The sequence below is a fragment of the Lissotriton helveticus genome, chromosome 7 (assembly GCF_964261635.1).
Source record: "Lissotriton helveticus chromosome 7, aLisHel1.1, whole genome shotgun sequence".
In the NCBI taxonomy this organism is placed as follows: domain Eukaryota; kingdom Metazoa; phylum Chordata; class Amphibia; order Caudata; family Salamandridae; genus Lissotriton; species Lissotriton helveticus.
The window spans coordinates 934,897,485-934,921,171 of NC_136068.1; the positions used below are offsets into that span (position 1 = coordinate 934,897,485).

The following is a 23,687-nucleotide window of genomic DNA, read 5'->3' on the forward strand; positions in this document are numbered from 1 at the left end:
CGTCTGTGTGCAAGTACCCCACTATGTTGCACCCTCCCCTCTTCCACTGCTCTACTGCACTGGTGGCAGTCATCTTCACAAACGGCTGGAGTACCCAAATAGGCATGCCTGGTGCGTAAGGCGCTCCATTTCTCACCTTCTTTATTGCCTTTTCCTATACCCTGCATGTCAGTCTCACCACATTTGGTGCTTCTAAAGGCCCTCCCGCCCCCCTCATCAGCAATGTGGGCAGTGACTGGGTCGTAGGAGGCCCCTAGTATTTGCTTCTCCCAGTTGTCATCGGGATCTAACCAATGTACTGTGTGTTGCAATTGGGCCGCCATATAGTATGAATTCATGTCAGACAGCCTAAGTACCCTCTTGGAGCCAACTCCATTTGAGGGTGTTGAATCCAACCTCACACGTTTCACTGCCCACAATAGTTTCGTCATTAATTTGTCTATCTCTGTTAAATAACGGTGTGGAATCTCAAATAGCGAGCCCTGCAGCATACGGAAGCTTCTCGCCAGCAGCACCATTTTTTATCAGGGATACCCTGTCAATCAGGAACAAACTCTGATTCCAAAATAACGTCTACATTCTGTCTCCCACGGGAGATCCATCAATGGCAGCCTGACTGGGGTGCCCGTTTTCAGCACCGCCAGTGGGAAGAGTGTGGACTTGGTGTGGTTAACATGGAGACCTGAAATTGTCCCATATTCACAAATTGCCTTATGGAAGATGGGTACTGAATACTACGGCTGACTAAAACACACTAGTGCGTCATCGGCGTACAAGGAAATCGCATGCTGCGTCTCGCTCACATCGATTCCCCATAGTCCCAGCACCTGTCTAAATGTACTTGCCATAGGTTCCCTTGTAAGCGCAAATAGAATGGTCCAACTCGACCATGGCAACGCACTCTACATCGGCATCAACAAGTGCCTACTCCGCAAACTGCCAACAATACAGAACACCGCGGCTAGACTCGTCCTTGGCATCCCCCGGCACGAACACATGAGCCAACACATGAGGAGACTCCACTGGCTCCCCGTAGAGAAGAGTCACATTCAAAATTCTCACTCACGCCTACAAGTGCCTGCACAACAACGGACCCAAATACCTTAACAACAGAATAAACTTCCACGTAGCCAATAGAAACCTGCGATCATCCAACCTTGCACTGGCTGAAACCCTGTGGATCCACAGAGCCAGATCAGGTGGAAGATCGTTCTCTCACATCGCAGCCAAGACCTGGACGAGCTACCGGCAGACATCAGACACGCTACCCCCGAACACGTTCAGGAAGACCCTCAAAACCTGTTTCTTCGGCTGAACAAAGCTGCATACTCCCCTCCCTCCCCCCATCCCCCACCAGCGTCTTGAGACCCTCACGGGTGTAGCACGCTTACAATTCCCTGATTGATTGATTAAAGTGGCAACAGTGGGCAGCCCTGTCGCAAACCCCTATGCAGAACGAATCTCTGAGAGACCATCCCTCCAGTCCTAACTCTCGCCCCCTGTTCGGTGTACAGTAGCTTAACCCAACCCATATACTTGTTCACCCCGGTCTAATCAAGCACCAGCCATAAGTATTCCCAGTCCACCAAATCGAACGTCTGTTCGATATCTAGAATGCCAGGGCATACGCGTTAATCTCCAGATGCGGGCATGGTAGACGTGTGCCAGACGTCTTAGATGGCAAAGTGTACTTCGTTTTGGGATAAACCAGCTCTGGTCCATGTGCATCGGTGAGGGAAGGTGGTGCAGAAGGCTCATCACCAGCACCTTGCTAAGTATTTTGACATCTGTGTTCAACATAAACAGTGGGTAATATGTCAAAGTTGCAGTCGAGTCCTTACCCAGTTTGGGTAGGATTACTACCAAGGGAGCTTGCATCGAGTCTGGCAGAAGCACCCTGGAAAGGGCTTCATTGTATAATTCAAACAATTTGTCGGTTTAGTACTCCTGAATGCCTTTGATAAAATTCTACTGCCAGCCTGTTCCCTCCTGATCAACAAAACAATGTGCCAGTACTGCTCGTACGAGGAACAAGCAGCTCATCAGCATGGACCACTCTTTCAGTCCAAGTTTACTTTCAAAAAAAGTTTTTTATTATTTCAAAGCTCTATTATTATGTTTTTCTGTTTTTTCAAATGTTTAAAGGAAACATATTTGACAATTATTTCTAATCAAACGGAGACATTAAATTATCATTGGGGAGAGAGGAGGGCTTCTGTTTTCTATATAAAATGTGTGAATATGTACATAAGTGCAATAAGGAGAGAAAATGTAAAGAAGAATCAAGCGTACTTCAAATGTCAGTTTCAACGCCAACTATCATACTGTGACACATTCATAAAAAACTTGCTCATACATACTTACTTATACATCCAGAAGGAAAAGAAAAAAGGTCTTTGTTTGAAAAATGTGTATGGGTGACCCTATACTATTTGATCTCTTTTATTAGGTGGGGCACCTATCACAAAGGAATATTTTCAAATATTTACATAGTCATAATATTAGACCATCACACAGTCTTTTCAATCATGATAAAATACAAATGGTTAGCCTGTTCCCTCCTGGTGCCGTCGCGGTTCTGAGGCTGGGTATTGCCGCTAGTATCTCTTCTCTGGCTAGTGGTGCCTCCAGCCTTTCCCATTCCTCCTCTGCTAGCCTATTCATGTGTGCTCCCGTCAGATATTGCCTTCCCCCTTCCGATTGTTTCCAGACTGCGTTTGATACATTTTATGAAGATGGGACACAAACGTGTTATTGATGGTCAGGTGCATGCAGGCTAGTTTCTGTTCCTCATCATTTACAGATAATAGCAGGGTTTGACGCATCTCCTGCCTGATCAGCTGAGCAAGCAGCGCTCCCAGTTTATTCCCCTCCTGCATGTAGCCTCTGTCAATAGGTCTTGTATACAAGTTTGTCCACTCTACTCCAGTCCTCAAGGACTGCCGCCATTCAGGGAGTTTGCCCGGGTCTCGCAGCAGTCCCTTTCTGAATGCACTCAATTTGTGCTCAAGGCTATCTAGACTGCCCTCCAATTGTTTTCTAACCTCAGATGTGGTTTTCAGGCATTTCCCACGGAGTAGCACTTTCATTGCGTCCCAGTCCATTGCTCTACTGTCCGCACTCCCCCAGTTTCCTGCAAGGTAGTGAATCTGTGTCTTGTTAACCATGGACAAAGAAACAAGGACTATCAACTCCTCTGCCCTGAGTCTCCACAGCGGTATGGCCGTCACCCACGCCCTAGGTCTATTCCCATCAGTAAGGGGGAGTGGTCGGATAATATACCTCGCCAGGTACGTAGCATCCCACACATTCTTCTCCATCATCCCAGAGACAAAACAATAGTCTATCCTGTTATGGGTTCCGACAGCTGGTGTGTAACAGGAGAATGTGCCCTCTTGTGGGTGTTTCGCTGCTGCAAACGTTCACCAATCCCAATCTAGTCAGTGTGTCCCGAAGGGCCCCGGTCATTGCCTACATTGTATGGATTCTAGGTGGATTGTGGTCAGAGCACAGTAGAAGACTCAGTTCAAGTCACCTGCCAACACCGGATCTGCCATCAGATACTCAGTCGCGTCTGCTAGCATTCTACCATAAAACTGTGGGCAATAAGAATAGGACGCATTAACATTTATCAGACAAACATCCATGCCCTCCAAGACTCCTAACAAAACCACAGACCTGCCCTACATATCGCATTTTTGTCCCTTGTTGCTGAATGGGACCTCCAGACCACCCAGATCAGTGTGCCCCTCACAAATCCAGAATAGGAGCTGTAGCAGGGATTCCGTTCTCCTACAGAACTGTGCATAGAGATTTGGAACCTCAGTGAATTAGGGTGTGCCAAAACTCACCTTAGTACCCAAAATCCCCTTACCGAGCTAGCTACAGTATCTCATTGGTCATTACACACTCCCAATGTTTAGACAAACCAGAACATGAACTTAGAATACCTCAGGTCACGTGGAATACATGAACACTCTTTCGTTATACAATCATTTCAAACCAGAGCGTGGAGTAAATGAGGACGCGTGCATATTTGAAATATTTATTTACTAATGCAGTGTTCTCAAACGCAGTATCTTAGATAATACAAGCAAACATATTATAAGAAGCAAAGTTATCAGCATAGTTACTAGTCCATAGAATGCAAAAGGTGACAACATACTAAATATGCTGAAATGAATAGGGTTCAACAACACCTATTTCTCACCCTCCCTATCTAGCATATTATATTATATCTAAGAAGGTCTCAGTGGGTTTTAGCAGGGCGGCCCCATAACTCAAGATCCTAGTGTGAAGGGATCACATCATCTTGCACCAGCTCTCTGCATGCGAAACAGCATCAAGTGTGTGTCGTGTGCTGTATGCAAAGCAATATAAAATGCGCCTAAAGCCAGATTTTGGCAGCAGCTGCATTTATGTTATGTCTAGGAAGGTGCGAAGATCAGACCTCACAACAACACTATATCGAGTTATCCTTGAAGACTTCTGCACTCACTGTAGACACAGTTTACAAAGCAAAGCTGATATCAGAGCAATAACATATTATTCTCGTGTAAATCACAACGCTCTTCTAGGCTGAAAGCTAAAACAACAATTATGTGTCGTGTGCAGAAGCAGTCAAAGGTAAAATGGCGTTTTAACATTTAATAAGCTCATGCTAACTTAACACGGTATATAGGCAAGCAGTAACTATATGACAGAGGTAGAGTAGAGGTGGCCATTAGCGCTCAAGTGCAGGTCCGTGCCACAGTAACCGGAGAGCTTCGGGAACTAGAAGACAGACTGGGAGGACTTGAGCGGGCCGCTGTGACAGACGAAATAAACAGGGTGGCCTTGCAGGAGGCACATATAAAATATGCAGAACTCCTAGAGCAATTGAGAAATATTGATTTGCGCACCTATACGCAGAAACAACAGGCAGAGGCGGATAAGGCAGGTGCCCTTCTAGCAAGGATTATAAGGGATTTTCCGACAGTTGCTCCAATTCACGAGGTTCAAACACTGAAGGGGACCACAGTGCATACACAACTAGACATTAACACGGCATTCAGGGAATACTATAAGGACCTATATGCACTACCTGAGGAGCTCCGAGAAGGGGAGTTGTGCAACTACCTTAAAGGATCGGAGTTCCCCCAGCTCCTGGAAGACCCCCCACAAAAAAAAAAAAAAAAATTGGCAGCACCAATAACAAAAGCCGAAATTAGAGCGGCCATAAAGGAACTCCCGCAAAACAAAACCCCGGGGCTTGATGGTATGCCTGCGGAATTTTATGAAGCCTTTTTGGCACAATTGATCCCTCATCTAGAAAAATTGTACCAGGCTGCGTTAGAAGCTGATTTCTTGCCCCCCACCACAAGACAGGCCTGGTTTTCATCCCTTGCAAAGCCAGGCAGAGATCCCATAGGAATGTCAGGATATCGTCCTCTTACTTTATTAAACACAGACTATAAAATTCTTAGTAAGATTCTGGCCCGTAGACTGTATAGCTACTTACCGAAGTTGATACATATAGACCAGTGCTGCTTCGTTCCTGGTAGGAGTACATCCCATAACACTAGACGTCTGCAGCAGATACTCACCACGGTGCCGGTAGACAATGTCAGGCCGAGTTGCATTTGCCTCGACTTAAGACAGGTGTTTGATACCCTACATTGGAGCTTTAATCTACGTGCCATCTCGCTGTTCAGAATACCTAGTGCATATGTGAACTGGGTCTGGCTGCTGTACGTGAATCCCATGGCACGGGCCAGAACTGGAGCTCATATTTCACAGCCCTACCGGGTAGGCAGAGGTACACGACAGGGATGCCCTTTATCGCCCCTCCGGTTTGTGTTATCACTCTAGCTACTAGCTATTAAGATTCAGACAGTGGCAGGGGACAGTGGCATCAAGATGAAGGGCATTGCTCATAGTTTATCGGCCTGTGCGGATGACATTATACTTTATCTCAATAACCCAGGGGTCCTAATGATCCACTTCCTACGGTGTTTCGTAAATTTCAAACACTTTCGGGACTCGCTATCAACGAGTTCAAATCTTAGGCCTATTATTTTAAGAACACTGCACGCCAGAAACCCGTTCAATTTGGTCACTGGTCATTCCCCATAGCTCCTGTCACGTTTAGATATCTTGCCATACAAATATACAGGAACCACAGGATCTATTGGATGGCAATTTGGGCCTTGCAATCAAGGCGTTAAAAACACAAATTGTTTTCTGGACTTCCTTACCGCTTTCAGTGTCAGGAAGAGTGGCCATATCTAAAATGGTTATGCTCCCTAGATTACTTTACTAACCTTCCGATAATAATCCCAGCACATATATTTGAAACACTAAACACAATGCTGACTGGATTGATTTGGGGTAAGGGACGCAGAAGAACAGGACTTTCTAGATTGCAACGTAACATGGACCGGGGAGGCCTCGGTGTCCCAGGTTTCCAGGCATATTGTTAGGCCAGCCAGCTCCAGTGGCTCTCATACTGGACAGCGGGCTCCACTTGCCAGAAATTGGTATGTCACAGAGAGAATGGGAGATGGGCATACTGCATACTTTACTATTGCCTAACAGTAAATTTCTAACATCAGCCCCACCACTGTTAAAAGTGCCATTCACTATTAGAAGAAAGCTATTCATTATACCAAAGGATTAAACCACTATGCCCCTAACATCCCAATGTTAGGGATCCTCCACACCATCCAGAATAATATCCACGTGATGTCTGACCAAGTGGTCAGAAGAGGGAGTCACTACGGTCGCACTATTGTTTATGGACATTATGCTTATGGAACATGACACCTTTGTCAGAGAGCAGGGGGTACCCAATTCCCCATATATCCTCCACCCCAGCATCAGTAGGTACATGAGACGCACCTGGTTGCCAGACGGCATGGAACCCCAGACGCATGAACTTTAATGGGCAATGGGAATAATTTAACCAGATGGCTATATCCTAGTATCTGCTCACAGGCGGCACTCCCGCTGCAGATACTTAGGGCGAAATGGTCCGGAGACATAGGTCGTGAACTGTTGGATAAAGAGTGGGAAAGAATGCTGGAATATCCCAAGAAAATATCCAGTAACCCCAAGTTTAAACAGATCCACTACATGCTATTACACATAGCATATTTGACTCCACACAGACCGAGTATAATATTCCCCGGTGTAGCCGATGCATGTCCTCTATGTCACACAAAACCAGCTGAACTTATACACATGTTATGGGCATGCCCAAGAATAACACCCTTCTGGGCGACTGTCCTCAAATTTATCAAGAGAGGTAGCACCTGGGTCGGGGCACAATACAATGGAATACTGCTCGATGGGAGTCGGTAAGAAGCATAAGTCACAGGGAATACAGGCCAGATTCGCAAACCTACTATTAATATTTGCAAATTAATCAATTACAATTTGGTGGAAGTCTGCGCAACCACCACTGGCATGGCATGAAGACGTTTTCTGATGGGGGAGGGCAGAAAGTATGGAGATCAGATCTGAAGAAAATATAGAGAGAGGAGGAAGAACCCAATTTCTCTGAAATGGGATATGTTGTTGGAATCGTTTATTTCTGCTGCACCATTATTGCACTGACATATTATATTGTATTGTATTGTATTGTATTGTACCCTTGTACACTTATCATGGCCATATTGGATAACCGCCCCCATACGAACCCCACATGAGTATTATATGTAAGCCTGTAAGTTATGTACTCAACACCATAGACAATACTGTAACTAGTTTGCCTCCGCTGAGTTATGCAGATACAATCGTGAGTCTGGGGAGGGAAATTGGGTGGGCTAATAGTTAATTGTTGTAGGGAGGGGATTTTAATTTAGGTTCCAGAACTTTATCTGTTAAAAAGTATAAGTAATGTTGTTATTCACCTGATAATGATGTGCTGTAATTGTGCAATGTAGTCACTGCATCAATACTGCCATATTGAAATGGTTCTCTTTTTAGCATTCAATAAAATAGGTTTAAAAAAAAAGAACAAAAAAAAAAAAGGGAGGTGGAGTAGAGGCGACTCCTCCATCTCTTTGGCAGCACCTGTATGAAATCCCCCCAGATATGTCTATCCTGCAGAATGGCCATCGAAACTCCACAGAGCGTCATACAGGCATTGACCCTCAATCGTTTTTTCACCAATCCTACCCCTCTGATAATCCATGGCAGTATTTTTGTGGTGTTACCGCTTATCTCGGTCAACTGTACTCCCACTGCGGACTCCCCACCCCCTATTATTACATGACATAACATCAGCAATGGGGCAATCGTATACCAGCAGTTCAAAGTCGTCCTAAACAAAACTCTAAAACAATACTGGAAGCTCTCCAACTCACCCCTCCCTCGGGCAGTACATGCAACAAACCCAACCCTGCAACTAGCAGTTTGTGGGAACTCATACACCGCCCAAACCCCTTTCTCCGAGAATAAATTAACTCTTTCCCAACTAGTGCTTAGCCAGTGTTCCGCTGACCAATGAGAGTGGCAAGGCCCTTGGCTCTCAAGCCCTTCCCCCTGGTAGCAGGGTTAACTTTTGCTCCTGCCGGCTGAGCCATCAGTCCTCAATTCGTTTACATTAGTTATTACACATTTTACACAGATCGTTCATGCCCTTACCATTTCATACTGTCTTACCAATGGCTGCAAATTCGATCAAAGCAGTGTTCCAAATGTCTCCACCACACAGGGCCTACCCCTTCGCCCCAGAGGACCTTGAAATGAAATTGGGGGTAGTTCAAGTAAGGCTGGTGTCTGTGCTATCGCTTCCTGACCATAGGTCTACCGTGGGTCTCGAGAATGAGTTTCAAGTGTCCGCCACCCACACCGTATCTGCTAGGGTTCCATCAGGGCAGACAACAATTTATCCCAACAGTTTTGAGGAGTTCTGGCTTGCTGATGACATGGTCCAATCTCTCAGTCTCCCTTTGTCGCACTGCGTGCTGACGGATCCATCCTCATGGGACATTTCTCAAAAGTGCATTCCCAGCCAGTCTGTCAAGCTAGTCACTTGCCTCTTTCGGTGTATAGAAGAACAGCACTTTCCCTTTGTGCACAATTTGCATTTTCGCAGGGAATATTAGGTTATATTTCAGGCCACGGTCTCAGAGCGGCTTTTAGACTGTCATATAGTTCTTGCACAAATCTTGCTCTTTTTCTGTGTAATCTGGGAAGATGGAGATATTACTCCCCTCGAACTGTGGTGGGCCCTTCATCCGAACATATTGCAAAATTATGTCACAGTCGCGGAAATTAAATATGCCGGCTATGATGACCGTGGGGGGCGCCCCAGGCAGTGGAAGTGGGCCAACTCCGTGTATGTATGTCATGTGTTGCGGAATTTGGACAGCTTTTTGCATCACAGCACATTCACAATCCAGTCTTCCTGGAACAACTCTGCCGATTGTTCCTCAGCATTCTCGGGGAACCCAATAAAGCGCAAATTGTTTCTTCTTGACATGCCAGGGTCCTCCACCCAGTCCTTCAGTATTGTAGACACTTCTGACAACATAGGTACTGTCTGTTTTTTATCTCCTTCACTTAATTTTTGAGTTTCGAGACTAAGCTTTCTGTCCCAGTGACTCGGTCTACTACTTTCCGGAGATCTGTGCGCAAGAGGTTCCCGGTGATGGTCACAAAGTCCATCCTAACCACCAGCTCTTCTTGTGAGCTGGTAATTGCTGCCATCAGGTCTGCCAGTGTCAGGGCAAAATCTCCTTGCTGCCCACTCCTGACCCGTGAATCGTTTTCCACCCACTCCGTATAGATCACATGTGTTTAATTCACAATTTTCTTTATCTGAGACAGTTTGGCTGGTTTATCCTTCCCCCCATTGCGGTGCACAGTTCAGGGCAGCTCCCCAAACCTTCTGGCACTAGCTATTTTGGGTCCCTTGCACCAAACCAGTATGGGTGCCCCTTGTACCATGCTCTCCTGTTGGGCAGCAGGGGCAGTCCTCTAGCCCTCTGCGGCGTTTTTTTTAGGGGTCACTCCTAGGTTTCCCCAACGTTTATGTAACCCTCAGTCTTGGTTGCGGCAAGGAGGCAATCTCCCCTGCCTTGTTCCCTCTGGGGCAACTCCTGTTCCTCAAATGCCCTACACTCACTTCACTGAGCTCCCTTACACGGTCCCCCGCCTCAAAGCTCCACCCCTCATTGAACTCTCAATAGATGTGTTCACGGGTCTGCCATATGCATTACATAACCTCAGTCTTGTTCCTCGAGGGGCCTGTTTCTAAGAGCGCCGCAATGTTTCCCCGCGTGCCACATGTGTCCAGAGCTTTTATCTGCCCCCACCTGGACTGGCGTCTAGGCTGTTGCTGCTGGGTGTTGGGACTCCGAAGACATCCTGGACTTATTTAATAGCCCCTCTGTACCAGAAGGCAGTGCTCTGCTCTCCTTTCCTTTCCTCTCCTCTCAGTTTGTGAGGGTGCCTTCAGGCCCCGGTTCCCACGTGGCCAGGTTGCAGATGATGCTCTCAGCAGCCCAGAATCACTGCTCTCCGGCAATATTGTTGTGTGCAGGGGACCACCGTGCCTGGCGTGCTCCCCCTGCAATGATTCAGGCCTCAGCACCTCGAAAAGCCTCACCAGGCACCCGGCAGCTGCTGAGATTCAATATGACCGAGTCTCCACAGGCAATCGCTGCGTCATCAGTAGCGCCGTCCCTGACCGTAGATTCCGCCTCCACACACACTAATCGACATGTGTGCCAAACCGGATATTTATGTGGCATAAGTGATCCAGATGTTGCAGGATTTTCAACAGGATTACTTTATGCCAGCAGGAGCTCTGCAAGGTGCATCTAGTTGGCCATGTTCCCAAGCCACGCCCACCCCCACAGCATCCCCTGTTAATACCCTGGTTAAACTATGCTGAACATGTACTAATCTCTTCCCTACTCACCAGTCATCCCCTACATTAAAGGTGTTCAGGCTCTTGGTGAAGCCTTGCATGTTGTTGGGACTGACCCTCTGAAGGAAGTCAATGTAATCCTCCGAATGGAAGCGGCACATGTCATGCTGGGAAGCTTGATAGGGCTTAAATACCTGGAAGACAAGAAATGTTGGCATCAAGCATTTGCGGGGATGTGAAAGCAGCCTTGTTAACAAATGAGAACTGTTGTTAGGTGGCCACTAGTGCCACATAGTTCATGTACCCCAAATTATATTAACCTTTATTCCTTTTTAAAGTACAAAGGACAGGAAAAGAAAATGCTCATGATGACATCAATACTTTTACTTCATGCTCTCCCTCCATCTCTGATAATTGGAAAATGTATGTGCAGCAGGCAGGACTTGGAAAGGCTTCTTTAAAAGATGCAGCCACTTTAATGTTTTGAGCAGATCTACAATGAGCGCCCCTTTTTCTTGTCCAAGCTGCACCCTCACCAATCCATCAATAATGCAAGGCCATATTCAACAAATTATTTTCTGCAATGTATGGTGTACTCATAACAAAATTAACAAGGGGTCTGAAGGAGCAAGAGGCCACACATGCTTGGATGGTGACAGGACACACGAGACCAGACTTCAAGCAAGTAGAGGGAAAAGAACTTCAAGAGCCAACTCTTTAAAGGGAAGATGTAACCAGTGAGTAATAATTACATAACTAATGCAGGGAAACTCAAGTATCTGTGCTACAAGTCCCTGCAATAGACACATGGGTTTGAAAATTCAGTGAGTACACCTTAGTCCGAGGGGAATGAGCACAAACTGACAGAGGAGATTAAACCTCTCACCTCAAATGCTTTTAATATACACAAGACCACTGATCTTCCAATACTATCCTCAATTGCTTGGTTGGCTGGGATAAAACCACCAGAGTAACGAAAACATGATCACACTTCTTGAAGGTGGTCATTCTTTCCCAGGAGAATTTAAGAACCCTGAAAATAACAAAGTTGTGTACAGTTTCAGAAGATGAGGAGGAACGCGGTCTTAGTGTGTAGAGTGGATTTTATTTCAGGTGTACATACGTTTCCATTAGAATCGCAGACATAAAAGAGGGTACAGTTCTCAATAGAATGTTATCGTTACTGAAAATCGATGAAGGTTCTTTTGAAGTGAGAGCTTGAAGCTCACCTATACTTCTTTTTGAGGTGATAGTGAAAAAGACAGTCAAAATGCTATTGGTTTCAATGATCTTGGCACCAAGGAGGGACTGACCAAACTTGATCCCCGTCTTACCCTCCAACTGTAGAACAAGCTCTTTAATATGAGGATGTAAAAGGTGTAGATTATCAAAGTGTCTTTACGTACCATATGTTTTGGAGTAAACACTGTTGCATGCCAATTAGGATATTCAGCGAGAGCCAAGTGAAATTATTTGTCATCAAGGACTGCAAAGGCCAATATAAGTCTCATGAATATTATTATATAAGGACGGTTGCAAACGATTGAGGCAATTTCGAAGGTCCCAGTGTTGAAAGAGCTCCTGGGCTCTCCAAGGCAGAACGCTGCAGAGAGAAGTATGAATTTATTATTTTAATATTTGGTGCGTGCTTGTGTGCATAAATATTTGGGAGTGAGTGTTGTAAATGGATATCTGTGTGCCTGTGTGAATGCATGAGTGTTTATCGGTGCGTTTGTGCCCCGACCACTCCCTTCCCTGCTACAAGTACAAGTCACCACTGGAACATGGTAGTGTTTTTTACATCATAATGCAGAGGTGGAAAAGCCCCATCAGAGCAGCGCTGCAAACTTTGGACGGAGTTGAGGCCGGGGGATATGTATCCATATTGAGAGTGCCCAATCCTATCTGAAATCTAAGGTACCACAGATGCCTTTTCTTGATGGGTATGTAAAACTAAGCATCTTAGATGACAAAAGATGGCAACCAGTTTCTATTATGTAATGTCTTGAGAATTTAACCTATCTTATGAAAAATGTCTACCAAAAGAAAATGCTTAAGGTCGTAGAGGTCAAAGAGAAGTCTGATGACCTAGTATTTTGGATGCAATAAAGCACCTAGAATGAAAACCCTGCCCCACTTTTTTGGCTCCACACTGAACAGGCTAGCTCCATAGAGCTTCTGTATCTGCCGATGAAGCTCTGCCTTTTTTTTCTTTGAAGGCAACACAGGGGAAACCAAGAGAAAATTAAAATGTGACCTTTCAGTACTATTTTCAGAACCTACTGATCCGGAGTGACAGAAGACCATTCTTTGTGAAAGGAGGAAAGTATGTTAGGGATCTGCGGGAGTCATGGTGATTTCTTAGTGGCATCACAGCAAGCAGCAGAATGGGTGACCGCCTTGTATTAGTGGAGAAAAATCAGAAGTTCCTAAAGAAAACTGCTAACCTTTTAAAAGACATAAAAGGTTCGAAATATCGGCTTGCTATGAGGTAGCAATGATACTCGGTGACTTGGTGTTCAACACCCATTCTAGTTGTTTCCAGAACCTTATCAGAACAAGGCTTTGACATCAACCAGCAAGTCTATGACCGTATCCTGCAAGTCAGAGTTAAAGAGTGTAGTTCTGAGGCACGTGTTTTATGTGCACAGAATGAGCCATTAGTTGCTCTGGCTGTAGCGTCCCCCAAAAACGTTATTAATCTTTAGAACTATAGAATAGCAAATTTTAATCCCAATGTACATAACAGATATTCCTCTGTTACTTCTAGATGAAATCCAGCAAACGTGTTAATACGCTCCCAATTGTATCATTTTCAACAGGTCATAACATTATTTCAGACACATAAGGCAACCTTTATGGAATTTGCTCACTTTTACTTACTCCTAGCTCACCACTGATGTTATGATGCGTCTCATGATCAGTCTCACGTTCTGCAGTCTGGCAGTTGCTATTTGTCTCTTGTATTGGTTAAGAGATCCTGGTGCCGCCTCCTCATTCTGATACAACAGATTTCAGTGAAAATTGTAAACTGGAGAGCCCACTGGCACAAAGTTGAGAATCTGTGCAGTGCGCCTGTGAATAAAATTATAAAGGCATACCATCCGTTCTACAGTGTAAGGGACTATTTTGGGGTTGCCGGTTGCAGGAGGTACATTTAGTCCTGATCATCAGACCTCTTTTGCCATGAGATAGTACGCACTTGGTTTGGGAGTACAGAGACAGATGAACAAGGGCCGTGCATGCACCACCGCCGTAATCAACCCATAAACCCATTTGAGTTGCAGGGCGTATGAGCCCCACAATCCTGTGTTGGTTTATTCATACGTAATACATGGCTATTGATGGTTCTAAGTTTTATGCTGCAAGAAAAACTGATTTCCTATTTAATCATTTGGGGCTAGCGGGCCAACAAGTACTTGACAAACTACCAAAGGCAGATGCCCCTCAGGAGCAGTTTATAGTTTGGGATGAATATCATGAGGCTCTAGCACCTTCACAAAAGCAGTATTCTGACGAGCATATGATTATGAATGTCATAACTTTCTCAAAGCAAATATGGAGGAAACTGTGGAGGGCTAGGTTGCAGACTACAGCTGCAACTTTGAAAATAGTGTTTACACTTACATAAGAGTTCAGTTTGTTTTCAACACAAAAACAGCTGCAGTAACTTCACACCTTTGCAGGTGGTAGACACCTCCAAAGTCATTGAACAATCTCAGGCTTTCATCTAAAGCACTGGCTTCAGAAGAGGGAGTGTCATACAGGAGACCGAGCAAGTGATTCCTGTGAACTCACAAGAAAAATTGTGCAGAAGTTCGGAAAAAGGGTTGTTGGGGATTGGTAAAGGTGTAAGCCAAAATTACACTTGGGAAACAATGAGAATTGTTCTAACCAGAGCAAATACTGCAATCCGGGCAAAAACACTGGTTACTTCCAGGTGATCTGTAAGAGTGCCAGAACTCCAGGTGAGACTAAGTAAAAGCAGAGCAGGATGAATGGAATGTGAATCTGGCCAATGTTGTGCTGTCTGTGGATTCTATTTTAACATCTATCAATGAAGCCATCCATCAAATGAAGCAAAAAGCTGTTCAAGCCAATCAAGCATTGCCTGAATCCCTTGCCTAGGCCCACCTATTCCTCACTGCACAGAAAAATCGAATGCCATTAACCTCTTTATCCAAGATAAAAGTAGAGACGTTCCGGAAGCACATCAACAACACCAACCCTGCTTCAATTCTTACACCCACCCCTTCCAATAGAGTCCTATAATGGTGAGCCTTCAAAGTCCTATAGCTCACAGATCTCACCAATTACCTTAAAGCCACATCTTATGAGGATGTTTTATCACCTTCCTTCATCAAAGCTTTTTGGAAATGCTCTTTTACACCTACTTACCATTGTCAATGCCTTTCTTCCTCAAGACAATTGCCCTCAAGACAGGCAGACCCTCCCTTTTCTATGGAAACCTACACTAGACACTAATGACCTCAGCAACTACCTAACTGTTACTCATCTACAATTCAACTGAAAGATCACTGAAAAAGCAATCTATGTTAAACTACAAGACCACATCAAATGCTAGCCATCTCCTGCATAACTACCAGTCTGGCTTCAGATCACGCTTCAGCACGGAAACCGACACATCATAGAATATGGTTTCTTGACCACAGAAAAAGATGACCCCCTGCCTTTGGATATTGCTGGACCTCTCAGCTGCCTTCGACAGTCGACCACCACACCCTCATATGCACCCTGGAATCTCACATACGATTCAACAGCAATGTTCTTCACATGGGCACATCCAGGTGACAAAAGATTCCTATCACCTGTGGAGGTCCCCAGGGCCTCCACAGGTGATAGGAACCGCTTAATGCCTTTCTCACAGATAACAGCATCAAGATTCAGCATTATGCCGATGACAGACAACTTTCCCTGAAAGGTTCTTCTGCTTAAACAATGCTTGCATATCATCCAGACCTAGATGTTCAGTGCCTAACTGAAGCTCAACACAATAAAAACAGAATTGCTGTTATGTGTCAACAATAAACAAGGTAAGGTGCAAACCTGGTTCAATGACATGAACGCCGCCTACTTCGAACCACAACTTTCAACGAATGCCAAATCACCTGGATTCCCCTTAGACACCAACCTCACACAGCCTAAAAAAGAAAGTCTGGAACAAGCTCTCACTTCTAAAGAAAGAGAAACCATTTCTTCCAGAAAGTGAATTCAGAACTGCTGTTTAAGATCTCATGCTCTTGTATATGGATGATGCGAATGGCCTAATCCACAGCCTCCAAAACTTCACACTGGCAGCCCTTAGGGGCATTCCACATGCTGCAGCAAATCTCATCCAGGGCCTGAAGAAATATGATCACATCGCCTCCATCCTGATGGAATCCCATTGGCTCCCCTTGCTGGCCGCACCATCTAGAAAACCAGTTGCAACATTTACAAAGCTATCCAGTACCCTGCTTATGTTAGTGAGAAGCTTACTGTCTGTGATAGATCTTGGCACACCCGCAACTAGGACAGTATGAGACTGTACACTAGAAGTGTATAAAAGAAAAAAAAAACAGCACGCCTTTTCCATCTATACACCCAAGATCTGAAACAACATCCCTGTATCCATTAGGAATGCCCAAATGCTTCTCCAATTTGGGGAAGAGTTGAAGACCGACCTCTTTAAAGAACACTACATCCCTATGCATTACCCATACACAACCTGGCTTCCTTTACTTGTTGACTTTATGCTTGACTTTAACCATGTACAGCCCTCCACTGCCTTTTGGCAAGGTTCGGGCTGTAGAAATTATATCATATCTGTCAGGGGTTCTTTGTATGATGTGTGTGTATATCACTGATCAACATTCTTACTGATCAAACCTTCTGTGAGCATTAGGGTAAAGTATATACTTTGTTCAAATCAGATGTCAACTCCATAAAGATTTTAAAGATCAAGGCCTAGACATGCTGTGGGTTTTCATGACCATGCTGGAGTGTTTAGGCAGGATGACTGAAACCAAGACTTGTGTGGCCATCAAAAGTAGAGACGTCATGTAGTAGCAGGATTTGGCAAGACTGGTATTACTTTTGAGACCAGGTGCAGAGAATGGCATTGGCTGAAATGCTGATTTTGGGGAGTGTAGTTTAACATGCTTTCAATTGTTCAAATAGTGTGAAAAGATTTCTGTTTAAGTTTCCTAAAGTTTTTCAGGACCGTGTTGGTGAGATGAAGGTTTAGAGCTCCAACATAAGGCTTAAGTCACACATAAAGCTTATGTTCAACATGGCTCCTTAAATTCAACAGGTGATGCCTGTTCCATTGAGCATCTAGGGCATGCTTAATGCCCTTCTAGAAGCATCCTGTTTTGAAGGCTTAATTCTAACTACTGATTCTTTAGAGTGGGGGGTACCAGTAGTGATCCAAAAGGTCCTGTAAAATAGATCTCTGTGCTGACATTTGCACCCTTAGCAAGAGTACTGATCATTGTCACCCTCTGCCCAGGATACATGAAATGTTGGAGAAATACTTAGATTTACCTAAATTCACTATCATTGACTTGCATTCAACATATCATCAGATACCCCTCGATGCAAGGTCTCAGGAGCGGACCATATTTATGAGACTGTTCAGCCATTCACATACCTAGATTTACTGTTTGGGCTTCTCTTAGCAGCAAGCATTTTACAGGAACTGATGGATGTCCTGTATGGCGATATCTCTGGTGTATAAGCATTCCAGTACTTCCATGGAGCATGAGGTCATTCTGGAATGGGTGCTGTCAATACTTAAAGAGAGAGGGGTGACTGTAAGAAGGGAGAAGTTGAAATTATCTACCCACAAGGTTGTGTATTTGGGCCATACAGTTTCAGGGAATAGAATTAAGCCTACATTTTGTTTCATCCAAGCCTTTAAGAAAGCAACTCTTGCCACAGATAAATACTTTATGTATTTTTCTCTCAGGTTAAATAAGTAATATGCTTGTTCTATGCAGTTATGACCTTTTGGTACAACCTCTTAGAACGTTATTAAAGGAAGGTTGTAAAGCTGAAGGGACCTTAGTAACAAATGAATTTTTTGAGAAAGTTAAGAAGATGGGCATGGAAGCACATGCCCTGAACCCATTTATTACAAATAAAAAATGCATGATCACAGGGGATGTGAGTTTATGTGAGTATGGGGGTTGTTTTGGACCAGTGGGTGAATGGTAGAGAAACTACAGTACCACTTGCTTCCCGCATGCCATGACCGGCTCAGACAAACGATAGCACTATTGAGCATGAAGCACTAGCTTGCACATGGTCTGTAGAGAAGTTTCTGGCTTAAATTAGGGGTATTGTGTTTGACAATTCAGAGACCACAAGCCATTAGTTTACTTAATTAGTGGGAAAGGGGTGGATAAGGCCACACCCTGACTAGTTAAGACTTTAATATAAACCCCAGAAGTACAATTTCATAATCAAGCATGTGACCGAGGTTAAGAATGTCAAGGTAGATTGCTCATCTCGCATGCTATTGACAGATGATGTGGATGCTTTTGATGCTGTCCATGAATGTGGAGATTAGTTATGAGACACAATGGACTGTGGCTTATTTGAATGATGGTATACTTGCCAAAGTCACGGAATACATCAGAAATGGTTAGCCGATGGCACAATGCTCAAGCACAGAGAGGAGAGGATATACACATGCCGGGTGAACTCTAGCTCAATGAATAATAAGGAGGCATTACCTTTTTGCATCTTTAAGGGATACCATAATTAAGACTACACATGAAGACTTGGGGATTACTTCACCTTGCAAGAATCTGAAGCAATTGTATTGGTGGACCTTGCCAGACACAGAAGTAGAAAGGTGTGCAAGTAATTTCTAAGCAAATTTAGTGTCTGATAAGCATTAGAAAACAGAAGAGAATCCTTTGCGTCATGTTTCTCTCCCTGGTTTCCAAGGGAAGAAGGTGGCCATGGACTTTGTTTGAGTCTATACCATTTACTGCCCATTCAAAGGACATGTATATAGTCAGTAGTGGTCTAATTTTCAAAGTGGATCTATTTTTATTTTGCTGAATCGGTCAATACTGATGGTGTAATTAAGTTCTTAAAGAGGCCGTAACTAGGTTCACTGCCTTTTCCTGCTGACCTCTATAGAAAATGGCCAGGCAAGTAAAAACTAGCTGCGGTGGTAACCCCATCTGTAAAAGATAAAGGATTCATTTTGTGCCTGAACTTAGGCACGACTTTTGGACTGTACATGAGATTCATCATTTACAAGGTGCCCTATGTAGTCCAGTTTAAAATTGACTTGTTGAGCACGCAAATCATATCCTTAAGGACGGGATTCAGACAGTTTTGGCTTCCGGTTTAAGGGTGATGAATATTTGACCGAGCAAGTGTGGAGTTATGTCATCATCCCTCACAACACAACTGGTGTGTCCCCTTTAAAATTATTAAATGTAAGGGAATCTAAGGTTAAACCTTGTCCAGGATGGTTAAGAGACTCCAAATGTGGTGACGTTCAAACGTTTCTGGGGGCATGAACTGCCTAACAGGGTTCTCAAGAAGGCATCTTACAAAATTTATTTTGACAAGTGTGTGAAATCTATGGATTTGGATGAGCGGAACATGGAAGTCATTAAAAAACCCTCACAAAGTGGCTAAGGGAGAGTCAAGATTTCCAGAACGGACTAGGGTTGCCAAAAGGATTAAGTTGCCTGTTTGGCTGTCTAGAAAGAGATAGTCGAATAAGAGGAACTTGATGCGCTTAACAAGTGAGTAGGCAAAAAAAGTTTAGCATTTCAAGCGTAGAGTTACACATGATGCGTTTGATTAATCGGAAGCAAGGACGACTGATGTGGCCAATAAATCATTGGTGTAAAGAACTGGGCGTGTCCTCCTCATTCCAATACAACTACTTTAGTTTAAAGCCTTACTTAAAATTCTTTCTTCCAGAAAAAAAAGTGGGAACAGGTTGAACATGAGTAAATGGATTAAATGGTAGCAAACAAAACAAAATATCTGATGTTTCTAGCCCAAAGCAAACGTAAAAAATAAATCTGAATGTTTTTTATCATAGGATGGGAAAAATGTCCGACTCCTTGCTGGTCATGATGGGATAGTGCCTGCTTCCAAAATTCTTAAATGGGGAAGGTCAGTGTGCACGGTTTCGAATGTTTGGCTGGCTATTTGGATGTCTCCAAATAGTAATTAAGGAAACATGAAATTTATCAGAAAATGAATAAGGAATCATACGTGGGCAGAGATAAACTACCTTTATGAGTATCAGAGAATCACATGATGAAGAACTTCTCTTCCCCATGTTTTTTCCAAGCAGCTTCAGGTGAATCCGGGAAGTACTGTGGAGGCTCAAACTTACTGGCAAAAGGTAAACCTATAGGCTTAATCTTTCTCTGAATTTACTAGTCAAGCAATCAGTGAAAAATGGTATCTTAATGGACAAGATTCACTCCTTCTTTAAGGCTTCTCCTTTCTATCCTCAGTCTTTATGTTTTCATGGTACACGGAAGAAGGGCAGAGTATGGGTCCCAATTCTGGAGATCGAGATGCCATTTCCATTCTCAGTGAATGCTATACTTTTCACAATACTGGTGCATTTTTCAGGCAACAGAATACAGCTTCGCCAGATCCAAACAACTCTGGTACTGAACTGCTGGTACCATGGAAAGTATCATGCTCAATATCTACTAGAAAGGATTTTTTTTACAAGCTCAATCAGTCCCAGCGTGTTCAACGAATGTACGGTGGTGTCCCGAGGCAACAGCGCCTCTGCCCAGTAAACAAATCGGGCCTAAGCAGGTTGCTCATCACTGTCGGAGAAGCAAGGTCAAAACAGGTTCTGAATACCTGATACTCAGAGGGAAACAGGCACCTCCTACCACAAAGTCAATGGTTTTGCAATAGATACCATTCCTATGTTTAACATCAATAGAAGTCTTTCCTTCGGGATTCTCTGCTGGACGGCCTTGCAGTACGGACAGGAATGCAGTGGCTGAAATACTTTCAGGGAAAAAACTAGTCTTAAGAGAATCATCCACAATGGAAAACCTGCAGCACTGAATGCCCTGCCCGAAGACAATTTTTACTGACACATGGAGAAAAAGGAGGCTTTTTTTAACACCAAACAAAAGAAGAGAGTGAGGAAAAAAGCACTCGTCCTTCTTCCCTTGACACTTCTAGCAAAAAACTAGACTGCGCTAACTACAATATCATTCAACCAACATCCAGTATATGTATTAGTAGTCTCCCTGGAATTATTATTTTTTTTTTAAATAAAACCCTCACCCACTAGGTTTTTAGGATTAAGCATGTCACCAACTAGGTTGGTTCTATAAAACAAAGGACCAAATATTTTTTTCAGGAGAGACTAATATACACATACGTATGTGTGTGTATGTGTGTGTGTGTGTGTGTATATTATACACACACACACACACACACACACGTTGCTAGTTGAAAGATATGGTAGTTAGCTCGTTCTTGATATTTGCTATATTCTTTGAACAGTCAAAGAACATTTTTAAAACCCTTTCAAAACATATTCTTGCCCCAAAGGAAAGAGCAAAAACAAAGGATAAAATCTAAAAAATAGGGTAAATGAAGTCCATTCCTGCTTCCTTCAATAGTTGAAAAACATGGTGAACTGAGCTAGGATTTGGGAAATGAGGTGTATGGGACCTCATCTAGAGAAAAAAAATCTTATAGGGTCACAATAAAGAAAATGAGTAACAGCCTTATTTAAAAAAGTCTTTTCCAGGCCTGCCTCTTGAGGAGGCAATCGATAACTATTGGTAAGGAAAGAGAGAAAGCATGATAGAATATCTAAACTTTTGTATCCCCGCACATTTACCCACTAAAATGGAGTTGGTGGTACATTTTTGAGACATAGCCATCACTTGGACCAACATCTCTGTTTATTAATGAGCACTACTGAGTCTTTTTCAGCATCACATTCATAGCTTACACTCATTTTCTTGTAGAGACCGTAGTGAAGAACAAGACTATGGGTCAGAGCCAATCGGTGAGGCTTCATCGGATGTCCTGTGCCTAAAAAATACAAATAAAAAAGTTGTAAAGTGATCATTAAATGATTCTACTAAATTTGGAAACAAACAAAAAATACAAATCAAAAAACGTTATCAATCCTTGGTAGTTACACAAGCACAAACATTGAAACGGACATTCTGTCGAAATGTGAAAGAACAACCATGTTAGGAATAAGCTTCACGCACTGCAGAATGCATATTTTTACACCACATCCAACCAGATTTAAAAAACACCTCATGTGGAAAATGCCATCAGGTGATTTCTCTGCAAGTGGGTGGAATTGTCCGATAATCTCATGAATCTGTAAATGGAGTTTCATGACCTTACAAAGGAACTCAGCCTCACTCCTCTATATGGTCACAGCACTCTTTCAGTGTCTTACAATATGCTTGTAATATACAACAAGGTGGAAGTGTGCACGTTTCAATTGAAGATACGCTGAACTGAATCCGACACTCATATGAATCATTCATTATTTAGTTCATGCGCACTACTATTCTGCTTCAGGCATTTGATTGGCTAGATGCCTATTTATAAGGAAAGTGGCTGGGATCAGCAAAATTAAAGAAAGGTCTGTTGTGCCCAGTTTGTTTCAGTAGGCAACTGAGCCAATACCTAAACTGGAGCTGGTTTCTCTATGTATCTATTGCATTTTTGTGAGGGAATTATTCCAAAGTTAAAAAAAATTTTAAATAGATAGTCGGAGTAGAATCTATGGGCCCACTCAAATATACATGCCGATGGTGCAGGTCAATCAAGCAATGAGCATTTTCATGGGACTGAAGGCAAATGATTGTGCTCAAGACACTTCACTGGTTTATGTAAGTAAATATGTTGGAAAGATAGATGGTTTCAATATTCCCATATCCAGGGGAAATACTGGAAAAACAACCACAAAAGTATGTGTACGAAAATAAGATACTCCACAACTGTCAGTTGGGATCGGGGAAGGGCTGGTGCAAGCAAAATAAAATGTTAGATGCGAGAGGCTTCTACATACCTCTCTAAATCCTACAATATTCTTCAAAAATATTCCACAGTCAACATAGATTACAGAACGAGAGGACACCCATATAAATACAGCAAATATGCTGAATTGTAGGAGACACTGGGTGAAGCAGCCTTGAAGGGAAGATCCAGATCCAATCATCGCCTCATGAGGGAAGCAACGATCACCAGGTCTAACAAGCTGATCTGGGCTAAACAAGAAGTAGTTGGCTAAGTGATCTTAGAGAGCAATGGAGGCACTGGGATAGCAACTCAGAGTGGAAAACACTGGGCACCCAGATGGGAACTACCAGGGTCACACACAGGGATCCATCCGGCTGTATTGCCAGAGTCACTCCCATGTATTGGGACCGCGTGATGACCTTCGACTACTATTGTTTTAGGGATTTTAGGTGTTTTGATATATTCTAGCTTGAATGTACGACATCATTTTTTCTGCATGTGCACTCTGCCTTGTGCTTGCGTTTTGTGTCTCCTTAAAGCTTCAGAGTTGGAGTATTTGCTTTTTACAGTTTTGCCGGGAACATAATGTGTGGGAAGTGCGAATGAAAGCATGAGAGAGAAGCATGGAATGTACCTCTCTGTCTTGGTGTGTAGGGTTATATGCACGGTGCTCAAATGTGCATTATTTTGTACATTGGGATGTTTTATAAAGTTTTTACCATAGGCTTTGACATGCCCTCATGCCATCTTGAACTCTGACGGTCTAGCATGAGCTCTGTGCACACCAGCAGGCCCCAGAGCACTCAAG

General features: G+C 43.6%; 1 protein-coding gene across 1 annotated transcript in view; it reads right to left on the reverse strand.

Moving 5' to 3' along the window:
• The window catches only part of HDAC3 (histone deacetylase 3), a 378,831-nt gene that overhangs the window by 331,850 nt on the left and 23,294 nt on the right, over positions 1-23,687 (reverse strand). Inside the window, exons 2-3 of the mRNA XM_078653501.1 lie at positions 21,846-21,928; positions 10,913-11,055 (exon numbers count right to left, since the gene is read on the reverse strand). Of these exons, the coding sequence (XP_078509627.1) occupies positions 10,913-11,055; positions 21,846-21,928 (226 nt within the window). The remainder of the gene's footprint in view (positions 1-10,912; positions 11,056-21,845; positions 21,929-23,687) is intronic.